The 16091-nt window shown below is 34.7% G+C and overlaps 2 protein-coding genes and 2 pseudogenes across 3 annotated transcripts; 2 read left to right on the plus strand and 2 right to left on the minus strand.

The window, feature by feature from the left end:
- Nucleotides 1-863: 863 nt before the first annotated feature.
- Nucleotides 864-1381, minus strand: LOC132184957 (mitochondrial import receptor subunit TOM7-1). Its single transcript, XM_059598755.2, has one exon. It carries the CDS (start codon nucleotides 1323-1325, stop codon nucleotides 1101-1103), a length of 225 nt encoding a protein of 74 aa, XP_059454738.1. The 5' UTR covers nucleotides 1326-1381; the 3' UTR covers nucleotides 864-1100.
- A 992-nt stretch (nucleotides 1382-2373) lies between these two features.
- LOC148584352 (neuronal acetylcholine receptor subunit alpha-5) lies at nucleotides 2374-6074 on the plus strand. Its single transcript, XM_088518287.1, has 2 exons — nucleotides 2374-2659; nucleotides 5743-6074. Exons 1-2 carry the CDS (start codon nucleotides 2492-2494, stop codon nucleotides 5788-5790), a joined length of 216 nt encoding a protein of 71 aa, XP_088374413.1. The 5' UTR covers nucleotides 2374-2491; the 3' UTR covers nucleotides 5791-6074.
- Nucleotides 6075-10140: 4066 nt separating this feature from the next.
- On the minus strand, nucleotides 10141-10866 carry LOC132185443 (antimicrobial ginkbilobin-2-like protein pseudogene; annotated as a pseudogene).
- A 2738-nt stretch (nucleotides 10867-13604) lies between these two features.
- Nucleotides 13605-14201, plus strand: LOC132185441 (LOB domain-containing protein 23 pseudogene; annotated as a pseudogene). Its single transcript, XR_015912812.1, has 2 exons — nucleotides 13605-13800; nucleotides 13917-14201. The product of XR_015912812.1 is annotated as an LOB domain-containing protein 23 pseudogene (transcript).
- Nucleotides 14202-16091: the final 1890 nt, after the last annotated feature.

A 16091-nucleotide genomic window follows, 5' to 3' on the forward strand; every position in this document is an offset into this window, starting at 1 on the left:
AGGCATAAAGTTAAAAAAAAAAAAAAAAAAAAATCAGATAATAATAATAATAATAATAATAAACAGGATCAGTTCTTATTTTCTTTTCGTTTCTTTAGCTTGGCAGGCAGAGGACTTTGCACAAACCCACTAGGAAAGTAATTAAGAAGAGCTAGCAAATAACAAAAGGCCGAAAGATTATCTCACCAAAATTATAGCTGAGTATCAATGCTTTATTGACTATTCTACACATAGGTAAGGAAAATAAACTCTTGACAGATAAAAATTCTTTCATATTTCAGTTCTTTGTGAACAGAATCCTTCACTCTCTTAAGTCTAATTCTTTCATATTACCAGATTAGGAAACACAACTCCATTCTTGAGAATCAAATAATTTATTAACAGAAAGAAAATGAAATAAGCCAAAAACTGCAGTGCTAATTCATTTCCACTCACCGGGAGGCAAATTCTTTAAATTCCTAGAAGAACTCCCCCCACCAACAGTGAATCCCCATAGCTAATTTCCTAAGATTACTCCAGAACCAAACAGAGGCTAGCAGTGATTCTACCTCCATAAGAAAACAATAGCTAGATCTTTCCGTATGGTGATTCTTCAACTTCAACTTCAGAATTAGCAAGCCATATATAAGAAGAGAAGAAGATAATCACATAAATCCAAACTCAAATAAATATCGATTATCGCAGAAAGCATCATCACAAACCCCTCAATCAGGCTATGGTTGAAATATCAGACCGTACAGGACAAACACGACTCCAACCACAGAAAGTAAAAGAAAAAAAGCAACAAACAAAATTTTAATCATATTAGGTTATTTTATCGCATAAATTATAAACATAATCAAGAATTAGAATTTAGATTCAGATAGTAAGGCAATATCAAAATGCATTAAAATAAAGATTCAATATTCAAAACTGACTTCTTCTTATTTCCTATTCCCTAGATTTTCTCGGCATCCAAACATTACATAAACATACAGAAACCCCATTAACATAACATAAAACCCAAACTCAAATCACGTAGATTCGACAAATAGGCACCGACCCATGAAAGAGGAGCCCGAATCCTGATCTGGGTATTGCAGAAAATAGAGGAACAAAGATCAGACCGGGCTGAGAAGCTGGGAGATGTGGGGCTTGGGCTCGGAGTTCATGCCGATAATGATGACCAAAGGAATGAATCCGTAGTGGGTGATGACCTTGGCCTTCTTCACGGTCCAGGTGCTCCACTCCTTGAAGCTCTGTGCCAGGGATTTCTCCTCCTGCGAGCCCTTGGAACCCTTGCCGCTCGCCTTGCCCTTGCTCTTCAGTGAAACCCTAGACGCCATTAGAATTTTTTCTTCTCAGTTTCAATCTTGCCGGGTGGTATTTGTTATGGCAGAAACCTAAAACCCTATTAGAGATTTATTACGGGTCATTGGATCTCACTAAACGTACCCGTTGGATCTAACCAGGACAGTCACAGCCGTAGATCTTAATTATTTTAATAAAAAATGGGGTCCACCAAAGGGAAAAATCTACTCCATTCATTTTTTTCTTTTTTGAGAAAGATATATAAATATCATCCTAGTGTAAGTTTAGTCCATACATTTCAATTTCGACACTTCAAATCATCAATATGTATGAATGATCAATATTTTCCAAATTATTAACATCCTTGGTTAAAATTATAAATATTGGTAAATGTTAAATATTTTTTAAATTATATTATTCTTAAGCTTCATTTTTTATGAAGAATATTTTTCGTTGAAAATATTTGTTACAGCTTTTGGCAGTGGTTCGGCAAACTCTAGTTGTGGTATCCAACGAAGGCCGGGCAGCTTTCGACAGTTGAACTCTGGTGATTGTTGCATAGCTTCCGTCAATGGTTCAACGAACTCTATGTGATTTGAGAAAGAATAACTTAAACTCTAAAAATAGTTTACGGTTTTAAAAAAATAATAAAACAATTTTATAAAAAATTAAATAATGTTTTCCTAATCAACCAAAAATATTTTCAATTTGATAACGATTTCTGTTGTACCAAATACAAAAAGAAATATAAAAAAATTTTAAGTCGAAAAAAACAAAACCTTAGTACCATTCAGTTTGGTAAAGTGCAAACATATGCCATTTAAATTATATATACTAATTTTCATGATTTTGAAAATAATCATAATTTTTGATGTAAAATCCACTTTATAGTCTACCGATGAATATGTTGTTAAATTAGATGGAAAACTAATAATAATAACATATTCTCTTAGATGAAAAGAAAAATGGTATGATTGAGAATTATTTTTTTTAAAAAAAATGAAAGCAATTTTCCCCTCTAAACTAAAAATAATAATGAAAAGAAAAGACAAACTCGAGGGATAGAGTAATTCATGCAGCCAAACGGCCTGAATATAGGCGAAGAAAAACTTGAGAGACACAGAGAGAGAGAGAGAGAGAGAGTGTAGAAAGCAGTTGCAGGTGGAGAGGATTGGTAGAGAAGAGCAAAGAAAGAGAGAAGATGGGGGGAGGAATGGAGACGAACAAGAACAAGTTCATAGAGGAGTGGGGCTCAGCCCGAGAGAACCTCGAGCACAACTTCCGCTGGACTCGCCGCAACTTCGCCCTCGTCGGCATATTCGGCATCGCCGTCCCCTTCCTCGTCTACAAGGGCATCGTCCGTGAATTCGTAAGATTTCCCCCTAATCAACTCAAGCTCATTTCGTTTCACCCTCACGTTTTGCTTTCGTTTCTCTCCGCCGGATCTGTTGTTAATGCCCCTGGTGATTGTAGTTGTAATTTTCTTGAAATCTGAGGTTGAGAATCTAATCGAATTCATCTGCTTGCGTCTGAGTTGTTGTTGATGATGGTTCGAATTGTGCGTGTTGACCTTGTAGCTACGAATGTGGTATTTGATCGTAATTTTATTGGAATCTAGGGATGAGAATCTGATACGATTTCCACATTCAGACCATTTCTGTAAAAATGAACGCTCAAATTTTGATTGAAATTAACCTGTGTGACAAGCCTCAATCATTTACATAAATTTCTCACAAGAGTGCTGATTTCATAAACTTGAAGTGTTTTCTTGTTCCATTTTTTTTTTCTTATTTGATCTCATGAATTCAAAAGTTGAGAGATATTCATTTGTTAGAGGTTCTTTATGCTAATGATGCTGTGATTTATTCATACTAAAATTTGAGCATTGAAACTTTGGTCAACAATGTTACTCTAGCAGTGTGTTACAGTGAGGCTGTTATGTGTGTCGGTTCAGTATAACACATTGGTGGTGAGACACGCGGATTATTATTGGAAAACGTTGTGGTCTAGAGTTGAGGTTCTAGTTTATAGATACATGTAATGTAGTTGATGTGGTAAAATCTTGAGCTGGTAACTTTCCATGGATGAGATAATTCAGGGGCAAGGTTTATGCAAAATAACAGGTCGCTTGATGACAGTATAATGACTTGTTATAAAATGTTTTTTTTCCCCTCCAGATACACATTCCTACATCTGGGTCTGTTCGTTCATCAAGTGACATACTCTTGTTTGCTACAATGTCTTTCAAGAACAACTAGAGTGGCATCAAAATCACCGTCATCCCCTTATCGACATAGTTTCTTTTGATGATAAAGGAAGAATCTTGAAAAAGAAAAGAGAGTCAAATTACTCCCTTGACCTCATGATTGATTTTGTTTTCTCCGATGAGAAGAAAAACAATTATGATTCTGTTTGAATTTCTTATTGAAGATTTCTGTCTCCTATGAGTGATTGTTATAGCTGTAGGTTCATGGGAATAAGGCTGGCGCTCCTATATTTTTGAAACCAGTTTATGGTGACATGGTGCTATTAATTCTACTAAGTCATGTATCTATCTCTCTATATCTGTGCGAATTATTTACACGACACATTTTAATATCAATTCTTGTGAAAATTTTGTATGAACCACTTTGCGTTGTATGAGTGGGATGATGTCTGCCATAGTGGATAAGGGGCTATTATTATGTTTTTAGCGGGGTCGAGGAATAATGATGAGCTTCTACCATTTCATCTTTTGTTTGTGGGTGATACCTTGATCTTTTGTGAGGCAAATCGTGAACATCTTTGTCATTTGCGTTGTCTGTTTTTATGTTTTGAAGCGGTTTCAGGATTGAAGATTAAGCATCGCCAATGTGGATGATGTAGGAGGTTTGGCGTATCCTTGGTTGTAGGGTGGCCTCTTTGCCGATGAAGTATTTGGGTCTTTCTTTGGGATATTCGTATAAGGCTAAATCTATATGGGATGGTATTATTGAAAAAATAGAACGTCGGTTGGCAGGTTGGAAGAAACTTTATTTGTCTAAGGGTGGCAGGTTAACTTTGATTAAAGCACTCTCCCCAATTTGCCTACTTATTTTTTTGTCCCTTTCTCCCATTCCCATAAGTGTGGGTAACTAGATTGAGAAACTTCAAAGAGACTTTTTGTGGGGTGGAGTTGGTGACGAGTTTAAGTTCCATTTAATTCAGTAGGTCAAATCCCCCTTGGGGACAATTACTTAAAAAAAAGAAGTTTCATTTAGTCAATTGGTCAAAAATTTGTTGTCCAATGTGTTTAAGTGGTTTAGGGGTCAAAAACTTGTTTCAGTTTAACCAAGCTCTTATGGGGAAATGGTTATGGAGTTATGCTAAGGAGAAGGAGGCTTTGTAGAGATTGATGATGGGAACCAAATTTGATAGCATGAGGGGAGGTTGGTGTTCCAAGGAGGTAATGGGTCATTTAGAGTAGGGGTGTGGACATATATTAGGAGGTTTCGAGTCTTGAGGGTGACCAGTTCAAACAAAATAGCTAGAGGATAGGTCCTTATCCAAGTCATCCCACTGAGATCATACTTTGGTGGGATCAAAACCAGGTAATGACCCTTTAATGTGAGAGGTCTAGAATTTATGCCTTGTAATATGTGGGGGAGGAATTGAGTACAATGTCTTTTTAGTTTGTTTCATGAGAATGATGCGAGAAGTCTCATATTCTAGAAACATGATGTGTTATTTTGAGTTATATAATATGCCTTCTACTCACTGCATTATGGTGAAAGTTCGTGTAATTTTGGTAGTGGTGGGGAAAGATCATTAGTTTCTACTTCTCAGGGCATGGAATTACATTTATATATGGTATATTATATTGGCTCCAATATTGATGGATACTAATTAGATAGTCAACTTTGTATGTTATTGTCAATTCCACATACAATCGTGTATCTTTGACATCTTAAAATTGCTTTTCCTTTTTGTTTGTTTGTTTTCTGTGTTGCCTGAACTTCTTTTCCGATTCAGTAAGCAATTTACCTGTATTTTGTGTTTTCTTTATGTATTCATGTTCCATGTCATGTTTATCTTGATCTACTTCTTACCAGGTGTGAGGTTCAAATTTTACCAAGAAGCTTGTAAAATGTGATTTTGCCCCATTTCTTTAACATATATGGCTGTCTGTAAACCTTAGAACTGTACCAATAAAGTTATGCTGTTGAGCTTTCTTCTCAGCACATACAAATTGATTCCAAGAGTAATTTGGACGCAAAATTTGATCTTCGTCTGATCACATAACTGTAATGCATTGCTCAAGGCCTTCTTTTTCAATCTTCTCGCTTAACGATTTGAAAAATAACCATTTGGTATAGTACTGAGATTTTGCTTCTTGTTGTTTTAGTTGGATTCAAAATATGTGGAAATTCTTATTCCAGATTTCCTGTTAACTGATTATTGTACATGCTAACATTTAGTTAACTGTGGTTACAGCATATGCAAGATGAGGATGCAGGCAGGCCCTACAGGAAGTTTCTGTGAGACTTCAGGAATGCTGCATAATAATTGTGGGAGTATTGGACCACATAAATGATCCTTTTCATAATCAGGGAAAGTACTTTCTGTTCTTTGATACTCTCTAGCATGTGTTGTTCAGTCAGTTGTCATTGTAGTTTGCTGTCAAGAATACCTATAAATATTTGATGACCAAGTTCTGCCTTTTGTGATCAGTTCACTCTCTTTGGGAACCCTTTTGCAGTTGAAAATACCTATTTCAAACTGCTGAATGCTACAATCTTTATATATTCAGGAAGAAGTTTGATTCATGTAGATGTGTAGTTTGAAATAGGTATTCTATGCAGCTAGTCTATATATTATTATGTGAAGTAGACATCATAATTTGATAGGAAATTGGTAGGTTCAAGCAGAGAACATGTTCATTCAACACTATGCTGACTAAGAAGAACTCCACTTATATGAAATCCTAGGTAATTTTGAACTTACAATCAAGCCCCAGAGAAACAACTTTATCTTCATAAAACAAATATTTGGACATTGATAGCTAAGTTGTACCTCTGAATTGATACAAAACTTCGTCAAACGTTTTTAAAGTATTAATGGAATGGTTAAATTTATCATTTCCTATCAATTGTCAATTTATGCTTTTAAGAAAAATGTCAACTTAACATTGAATCAAGCTTCAATTTATTATGTCAACCTAATTCTTTATGTGTATCTATCTTTCTATACATAACGTATGGTATGTAAATATGGTTTACAAGTAGCAAACATGGGAAAGAGGCATCATATATACTTCATTGATGGTTTCAATTCACACATGTGGTACATATCTATCAAGAACCATATTAAGGAATAAAACGAAATTTTATTAAATAGTATATGAGAATCACTATACTCGGAATGATGTGTGAATTGGACGATAGTCCATTCCTTTACAAGTGATGATACTTAAAAATATATTTCTTACACCAAACTGTTATATGACTCTCATACAATTAAAATGATGTGATGGTGAAGATTAACTTTTGTTGATTCAAAGGTTAATTTTCACTGTCACATCATTCTAATTATAATATGTTAGTCGTATAATAGTTTCTTAAATAACATTATTCAAAAATTGAGAAATTTGTATATACGATGCAGCTCCCGCTCAAAAAGTATCCTTAATTCTCTTCACAAGATGTGGAAAGTTTCGCGATTGTCGTATTGAGACACACTCCACAAGTAGACCTAGAAGGATTTGGCTTAGGTGCGGTAGTTCAAAACTACCGCACCATGCTGTAGTCCAAAACTACATTGTTTGGTGCAGTTTTGGGCAATAAACAAATAGTTCTTTTAAAGAAAAAGAAAAAGAAAAATATTTAAAAACTAAAAGTATTAAAAAAATAGAAGAGGAAAAAAAAAAAAAAATGAAAGGGGTGGAGCCACCCCTTGGCCAAAATGGGGTGGCCGGACCACCCCATTTTGGCCAAGGGGGTGGATTTCCATTATCCTCCTCCAACTTTCTCACATATTAACTTGCCTTTCCATTATCCTCCTCCAACTTTCTCAAGAAAGTGACAGAAAATTGGAAGCCAAAAGGAAAAATTCGAAGAAACCCAAAACTCCAAAAACCATGAGGTCCTTGTATTTCATTCCACCAGCAACACCCACTTCAATCTGGACCACCCCAATGGCCATGAGGGTGGATCTTCGTCGATTCCGGCACCGGTGAAGGCTATCATGTGCTTTCTCTGATTCCCTCTTCTTCCTGATTTCCCTTGAAGGCATGGATTCTATGGATCTGATGAAGACTTTTGGGTACATGGATCTGGTTGAAACAATGATTTCTTTGATCCATGATGTATCTTTCAGCAAAATCATGAAAACCCGCTAGAAGATAGTTATCAACACCAAGAGCAAGAACATGAACTGAATCTGCAAGAACATCATGATCAGCTCTTGTGTTTGTTTTTAATTCTTTCTAGTTTTTAGTTTTTTTAACTTTTTTAATTGTTTTAATATTTTTAATTATTAGTTTTTTATATTTTTTAATTCTTAAATAATTGTTTGTTATATTTTTAAAAAAACCTATTTTTTCCCAGCCCAAAACTGCACTTTTTGGTTAAGTTTTGAATTTTTCCTTCTCAAAACTGCACCAAACGGTGCAGTTTTGGACTACTGCATGGTGCGGTAGTTTTGCACTACCGCACCTAAGCCGAATCCGACCTTAGAAATGCCTCTCGAAGTCAACCCATACAGTTTAAAAGACCCTTTGAGCTTCAAACTTCCGACTGCGCACAACATTTCCAACCGAACAATTTTCTTGACATGTTGTCGTAACAGCTTCGATTGGTGTTCGTTTTTGCAAATTCTTTTGGTTTCATTAAGAACGCAGCCCCAACAATTTACATGCAAGACATTAAAAAATACTTCTCTACTTTACATCATATCAAAATGTTTTTTCAAAAAAAAAAAAAAAAAAAAAAATCTATTCAAGTAGGTTGCTGTCAATCACTACATCACAAACAAGTAGCCATATAATGTGAGCTAATAAGTAACTTAATTCTATCTTAATCGCTATAGTTCCCTCACCATCTTTTCTTCGATCATATTCTATGATTATTTTCCTTCGAATCCAGCTTACATCCATTAGTAAAATAGTGAAATGAACGGTGAAGATTCTATAATATCTCACCCCAAGACCACAAGTAATGGTAGAAATCACTTTTGTGTTACTCTAAGAATAATGTGGTTCTTAAAATCACAATTAGACTTGTGATTGATTACTATTAAATTTTGATCAAATAGTTATATTAAAAGCCATCTCATTTTTGAAAAGATACAAAAATAACAGAAGAGTAACTTCGATCTATTACTGAAAACCCACAAGGGCCGCAAATCTAAAAACACCCACTAATAAGAATCTAAGATAAACCAAAATATACTAAAAATCCATCCAGCCCATTCCAATGGATGTAAGCTGAATTAGTGCATAGATAAAATTGTGATAGTGGGTTAAAGAAAGAATTAATTGGAATAGTAAAAGTGGATAGCTAAAATAAAATGCAAAAAAAAAAAAAAAAAAAAAAAAAAAAAAAAATTCTTTAGCTAAAATTTGCTGAGTCAAATGTAAATGCTCTTAATCCCGAACTGATGACACCTTCCTTCACCTTGGGGTGGGATACTTCGTCACCCTCTGGACATTACTAGAAGACTAGTTTTTGGAGTAAGCCAGTTTATTGGTTAATATCTGATGCAGCGTGATTTCGTGAGATGCAAGAATAATAGTAAGAAGAATGAATAAATACTTTTAAGACCTTGATTCTATCAAACATCTAATAAATATTCTCAAAACGCTAGACCCTATCTAGGGTTTGAAGGAAAAATATGAAAAAACTCAACTCTGAGCACTCTTGTTGATAAAAACTGAATAATAATCAAAAGTTACAGTCTAGGGTCTATAAAACATGTATCTATAAGCCCCCCAAACCTAAATCTAATAATAATACAAATAGAGTCGGTTTCAGCAAAACTGTGCGGCACATCTGCAAACTCGTCCGAACGAGGTTTCAAACAAGCCTCTCTGTGACTCCCACTGATCCCTCCTTTGAAATCTTGTTCGAACGAGATTGCATACGAACAATTTTGCCCAGCTTTCTAGGATTCTTTTTATGGACCATTTTGACCTAACAAACATTGGAATTAGCTGAACCTTGTGAAACATGACTTTGTAGATATTTGAATTAGATTTCCAATGCCACCAAGCTTGCTCCAATCCAAGATCTAAAACTCTAGATATGGTATTTTTAATAGAACTCGTCAGGTGCGAGTTTGTCCTTACATCATCGCTATTTTTTATGGAATCCTTAGCTTTCTGGTCTTCATCAATATCTAAGACTCTTTCGTCGTACGTCTTATTAGTATTATGAGGATTCACCTAGGCAGGCTAGGCTAGGCTCTTTGTATTTGTCCTATTTTTATTGATCATAGGTTGTTGTTGTGGTATCTTTTTGTAGACTCTATTCCTAATAGAAACAAGCTCTCATGATTCTCTACAGCCGACTGCTCTAATACAATCCTGTAACGCTCTGTCAACTTAAATTAATAAGAGAAAAATACATTTTGCCGCCCTTACATTTTAGCACCTAATGTCTAAATATCGATGAAAAATCCCCACAATATATACATATGGTTTACAAGTAGCAAACATTGGCAAAGAGGCATCATATTAATTACATTGATGGTTTTAATCCACACGCACATGTGGTACCTTGGAATATATAAAAGGAAATTTCATTAAATAGTAAATGAGAATGGCGGCTATTACATATACCCTGGATGTCACTCCATTCCCTTACAAGATATATATGTTGAACAATATTCAAACATTCAATTGTTGAGCAATTGGTACATCTCATATCTTAAGATGCAGCTCCCACCCGAATTGCGTCCTCCTCGTTTACCATTACACACAGAGGAAACTCTCATGATTGCATAATCTAAACAAGTCAAACAATCTAGGAAAATCAAGTCCCTCGTGCACTGCGCAAACCCATAAAGCTTCTCCGATCCCGCGAGCCCCCGACTTCCGTTTGCGTACATCAGTTCAGACTGATTAGCTCCTACGGCAAGGTGGATCAATAAATCTCTTCTGACTCCGTTAAATGTCGCCGCCGGCTCCTTGGCATTGCCAGGGTCGCAAGTCACCGCCGATTGGTAGTCAACTATACTAAAGAAATTCTCATTTTCATACTTGTATAAGCATTTATCGTAGCCTATGGTTGCGCCTTTTATATTCGGGCAACGGTTGCGAATCTCTTTGCTTGCATCAACAACGCAGCTCGAGCAGTCTACATCCACGACATCAAACCGACAAAGAGCGAGTCCGTACACTTCACCCATCATAGCCAAACTGAAACCTTTGTTTGCAGGTGTTTCAGACGACTGTAAAGCTGAGAGGCGTCGTAGGCTTCCGTCGTAAAAGTCTTCTGTGAAGAAAGTGCCGGAGCTTGAACAAATGTGATAGATTGGGTCGTCGCCGGAAACAGCTTTCAAAAGAACAAGAAGAAGAAAGCTTACAAGATAAAGCGAAGAGAGGAGTTTTGAGAAAGACATATTTAGTTCAGGCTTTAATGTACCACGGCATATATATATATATATATATATATATATATATATATATATATATATATATATATGTGCGCGCGCGCGCGCTCTCCTTTGTTCTGTGCGGTTTTTAGTGTGCAGATGCTAGTATTGTTACAGCCAAATCGAGTAGTTACTCTAATCAACTCCTCCTGCTTTTTTGCTTAGAAGAAAAAACAAATGTGTGTATAGCTTGAGTAATGTTATAAGTCTTCATAGAGTTCTCCTAGAGTCATCCTAAATGTGATATAGCTTTTAAAATTACCAATAGATCAAAAATCAATAAATCACATCTCAAATTCAAGGGTGATTTTAAAAGCCACATCACTTTTGGGATGACTCTAGGTGGATTCTAGGAAAACTTATAGCATTACTCGTATAGCTTACAATTAAGTAGCAAATTAAGGGTGAAAAGGCGGGCGGTTATTAACCGCTCGCTAACCACTAACCGCCTATATATATATATAAAAGTTCATGAAACGTTGTTATATGTTGTAGGGTATTATTGTATTACCATAGAAACGATATCGTGTTGGTTTTTTTTTTTTTTTTTTAATTTTTAATTTTTTATTTAAAAAACGGTTAGCAGTTATTAGGATTATTAAACACTAATAGGGTTATGAACCGCTAACCGCCCGCCAGTCGGTTAGCGAATTTTAATTACTAATTGCTTAGGCGGTTATAATTAGCGATTTTAGTCAATAACTACTAACTGTAACCACCTTTTCATCACTAGCAAATATGGCAATGACCAACGAGGCATCATACTTCATTGATGGTTTTAATTCACACATGGTAGATATGTATGATTAATGTATCGAGAACCATATTCAGGAATAAAACGAAATTTCATTAAATAGTAAATGAGAATGGCCATACGCAGGAAGATGTGTAAATTGGGCAATAGGCCATCTCCTTACAAGTGATAATACTTGGGTTACGTTTGCAACGTAGGATGGCTATTCCATTAAAAAAATGAATACCTTTTTTATTGAAAGTGAAATAATGTGAAGTAAAATAGCATTGAAATAGTCATTCTCTCATGGGCAAGAGAATGGTTATTCCAAGTGTTAGATCCTTATTGCATATTCTAACACCAATACTATTCTATTCCACCTTATTTTACTCTTAATAAAAGCTATTTATTTTTTCTAATGGATTGAATAGCCATTTTGCAAACCAAACATGACCTTAAAGATTTGTGGTATTGAGAAATTCGTACATCTCAAATCTTACTGTGCAGCTCTCGCCCAAGTAGATTCCTCCTTGTTTCCCATCACAGAAGAGGGAAAGGTCCATGATTTCAACATCAAGACAAACCCCACAATCAGAGCTAGAAAGGTCTCTCGTGCACTGAGTCAATCCATACACTTTATCTGATCCCTTGAGCTTTGAACTTCCCCATGCGTACAACTTTTGCGATCGAAGGGTTTCGTTGGCAAGTCGGCTCCACAAGTTTTGGGTGTAATCTTTTATTGGGTAAGGACGAAGAATTAAATGCAACTTCTTGTTGCACAGCAGGATAATGAGGTGCGACATGTGTATTACGGCGTGGTGGTGATCCTTTGAGGTTGGGTTGTGGGCTGATATTAACCACCCACCTGCATCCGTTGTCTGCATCTATCCGCTAACCATTATTTACTATCTACACATGCATATGCGGATAGTATTTTTTACTATCCGTATAGGCGGATGCGGATAGCAGTTTTAGATTACATGAATACGGTTACTAAATGCATTCACATTCCCTATATATATATTCAATAAATTTACTCAAATGCCGTCATTTTAATGTTTAATGCCAAAATGACTCTTTTTAGAGTATGAATAGGTTATATATGTTTACATTGTTTTCAAAAGTAATGTAAAATTAATATATTTTCAAAACAATAGGGCTTAAAAAAAATTAAAACAAGCGCAAACACTAAAAATCAGCTTAAATTAGTTTCAAAATCATTTAAAACAGTCCTATTAGTGACCCAAAGAGGCATTTTGTATATGCGGTTGCTGATATTGCAAATAATCACATCTACATCCGCATGTACACTCTTACTTTGAGTATCGAATGACGTGACTTAGGTGTGGATGCGATCTCCCGTGGTGTGTTTCCACCTACTCCCATGGTATTTTTGGACATCTGGCACTTCTCGGGCTTAATTGGGCCTCAAGAGGTTCCATGGGCCTTGGGATTTACTAAACGGGTATACCAAACTTCATTGATGGTTTTAATTCACACGTGCATGTGGTACATATCTATCAAGAACCATATTAAGGAATAAAAGGAAATTTTATTAAATAATAAATAAGAATGGCTATACCCTGCAGGATGATATGCCTAAATTGGGCAATAGTCCATTCCCTTACAACTGATAATAATTACTACAATATTTTCTTATACTCTTAATCAATATCATCTAACATTCAAGTATTGAGAAATTCGTACATCTCATAATACATTTTTGCTATACAGGCAAGTTAGACAACGGTCGAAAATTTCCATTCTAATTCTCTTGGTCTACTCTTACCATCTCAGAAGCTTTCCTTTCTAATCTCCAAATTCGAAAGAAAAAACTAGCCGTTGGAAAATCTCTCCAAGCTATACCTCATTGTTTACAATACAAAAACTCTCCTCTTCTCTTATTTATATAAATAAATCACCAAAATCTCCATTAGATTTTCTTCTACAGAGAGCAAAATATTGAGGAAATCTTTCTGTGATATTTTGCTTAGATTCTTTCTTGGATTTGAGCCATGATCTCTCCTCGTTGTGCAGCTTGCAAGTATTTGAGAAGAAGATGCCCTTCAGATTGCATTTTCTCTCTTTATTTCCCTCCCAATGATCCTCAAAGATTTGCTTGTGTTCACAGAATCTATGGTGCTAGCAATGTCGCAAAGATCCTCCAGGTAATATAATATATCTTTCTAATTACTACATATATATATAATTAAATATGTACTTTTTATGAACTCATTACACTAAATCCCATGTTTATTATTTCTTGCTCTTTAATTAAATTCAGCAACTCCCACCAAATCTCCGAGCTCAAGCAGCGGATACTTTGTATTTCGAGGCACATTATCGCATTCAAGATCCTGTTTATGGGTGTGTTGGAATTATTTCTCAATTATATCAACAAATACACAATGCAGAAAGCGAGCTGGCCAAGACCCAAGCTGAGATTGCCTTCCTCAATTGTAATCCACAAGAAGAAGTACAGCCAATTGAAGCCAATTATTCCAACTTCAACAATTTATTGCCCAACCAATATTGTCCTCCTTCCACTCAGAATTCTTGGTTTAATTAGATTTTTTTTTAAGGATAAATTTTTTACAAACTGGATTGTTAGGGATTCTTTCAATATATGAAGTATATGAGAAGTACGTGCTACTAAAAAAACATGCACTTATCACATGTTAAAGGACACACAATACTTTTAAGGAGGCTAGATTGAAGGAATTATTCTGTAAAGCAGTTTGTATGAAATTTCTGTCCTTTTTATGAAAGGCTAATTTAACACGATGGAAATAAAAGATTTCTCTTTTCCCTCATCAGCATATAATTTATTCTATATGTATATCAATTACGAAAGCTTCGTCTTCTTCTTGCATTCCAACCCTGCATGCACTATTATTCCAAGAGGTGTGAAAGAAAAAAATGCATGGAGCCCCTCAAGGTTAACAACGAAAACAAAGTTTATTTCCTTAATTGGCTTTAGATATTTAATTTTTGGTTAAATGGCTTTTGGTAAAGGTCGTAAAAATATACTTAAAAAATGTTACTTTAATTATAAACGGATTAAAAAGTATGCGAAATGTTTCATATTAAATTTAATGGTAATTTTTAGTGTTACATTTGGGAGTAAGTATGAGAGTCATGATAGTGTGTCTAACATTTCTAAAAAAGTTTAATTACCAAGCTTAAACTAATTTATCCGGCTTCAAAAGGTAGGAGTGTGAGAGTAATGATTTTTCTATTTTTACAATTGCTAATCTAATAGCTAATTTTTATTGTTACGTTAAGTAGTTGTATATGAGTCTATTAAATAGTATTACTTATATGGTAATCTCTAGAAAGGATTAAAATAATGGCCAAACCTTGCTTCAAATTCAAACCAGTTTTAACTGAATTTAGTGGAAATAGTCTACTCTTTGCTCGTGGTAGTTAACCCCACCAAAAGAAAGTCTTCTTCCTATTATTGACAGTTAGATTTGGCATGTCAACCATAATTCTATGTTTTTTTGTGTGTCTAAATATATGTGTAGGCTTATTTTATACATTTTTAGCGGGTATGTGCTACCATAGTTACACGAGCATAAAGTAGCCATTCAAATTATTGCCTCTTCTGACTTTTTGCTTAGAAGAAAAGAAAAGAAAAAAGAAAAGAAAAAGAAGGTGTATAGCTTACAATTAAGTAGTAAATATACGACATCATACTTCATTGATGGTTTTAATTCACACATGTGGTAGATATGGATGATGTGTAAAACTAAATTTTACTAAGGAAAAAGTCTACATACACCCTTCAAACTACCACCTAATTAACAATGTCCCTCCCAAACTTTTAATTGTGACAATGTTCCCCCCAATACTAGAAAAAAGATAAAATGCCCCTATAGATTTCTCAATAAGACAAAAATACTCTTATAAATTCAAAAAAAAATTAATTTTTTTTAAACAAAAATTTTATTTAAAAAAACAATTTTTTTTTTTAAAAAAATTAAATGGAAATGTTTAATTTTGGTAGTTTGGGGGGACATTGTCACAATTTAATGTTTAATCACCACATACCCCCCCTCAAATTTTATTTATTTATTTTTTTTGCGAGAAAATAGCCTCTTTCATTACTTCCAAAAAAGATCTCGAACCCAAGGGATTCTACGAGAAAATAGCCCCTAAAATTTTATTAAATAGTAAATGAGAATCACAATACATTGGATGATGCGTAAATTGGGCAATAGTCCATTCCCTTACAAGTGATAATACTTTTTTTCTTTTTTTAATGGAAATATGAGGATTTCATTAATCAAAGATCACAAGCATAATGTTCTTATAGAGCAAAGCAAAAAACTCTTACAGCAAAAACATAAAGCTTTGCAAAATCATAGCTTATGAGGTTACAAAGTCATAGATACAAACAAAACTTCTTACAATCAAGTGATATCTATGACTTTAATCTTCCGTTAGTAAAATAATA

This window comes from Corylus avellana, chromosome 7 (assembly GCF_965113065.1).
Source record: "Corylus avellana chromosome 7, dhCorAvel1.hap1.2, whole genome shotgun sequence".
NCBI lineage: Eukaryota > Viridiplantae > Streptophyta > Magnoliopsida > Fagales > Betulaceae > Corylus > Corylus avellana.

Coding starts and splice junctions, on each gene's coding strand:
- LOC132184957 (XM_059598755.2), bottom strand. CDS start 1,325: ATGGCGTCTAGGGTTTCACTGAAGAGCAAGGGCAAGGCGAGCGGCAAG.
- LOC148584352 (XM_088518287.1), top strand. CDS start 2,492: ATGGGGGGAGGAATGGAGACGAACAAGAACAAGTTCATAGAGGAGTGG. Junction 2,660..5,742: donor AGGGCATCGTCCGTGAATTC/GTAAGATTTCCC, acceptor CTGTGGTTACAG/CATATGCAAGATGAGGATGC.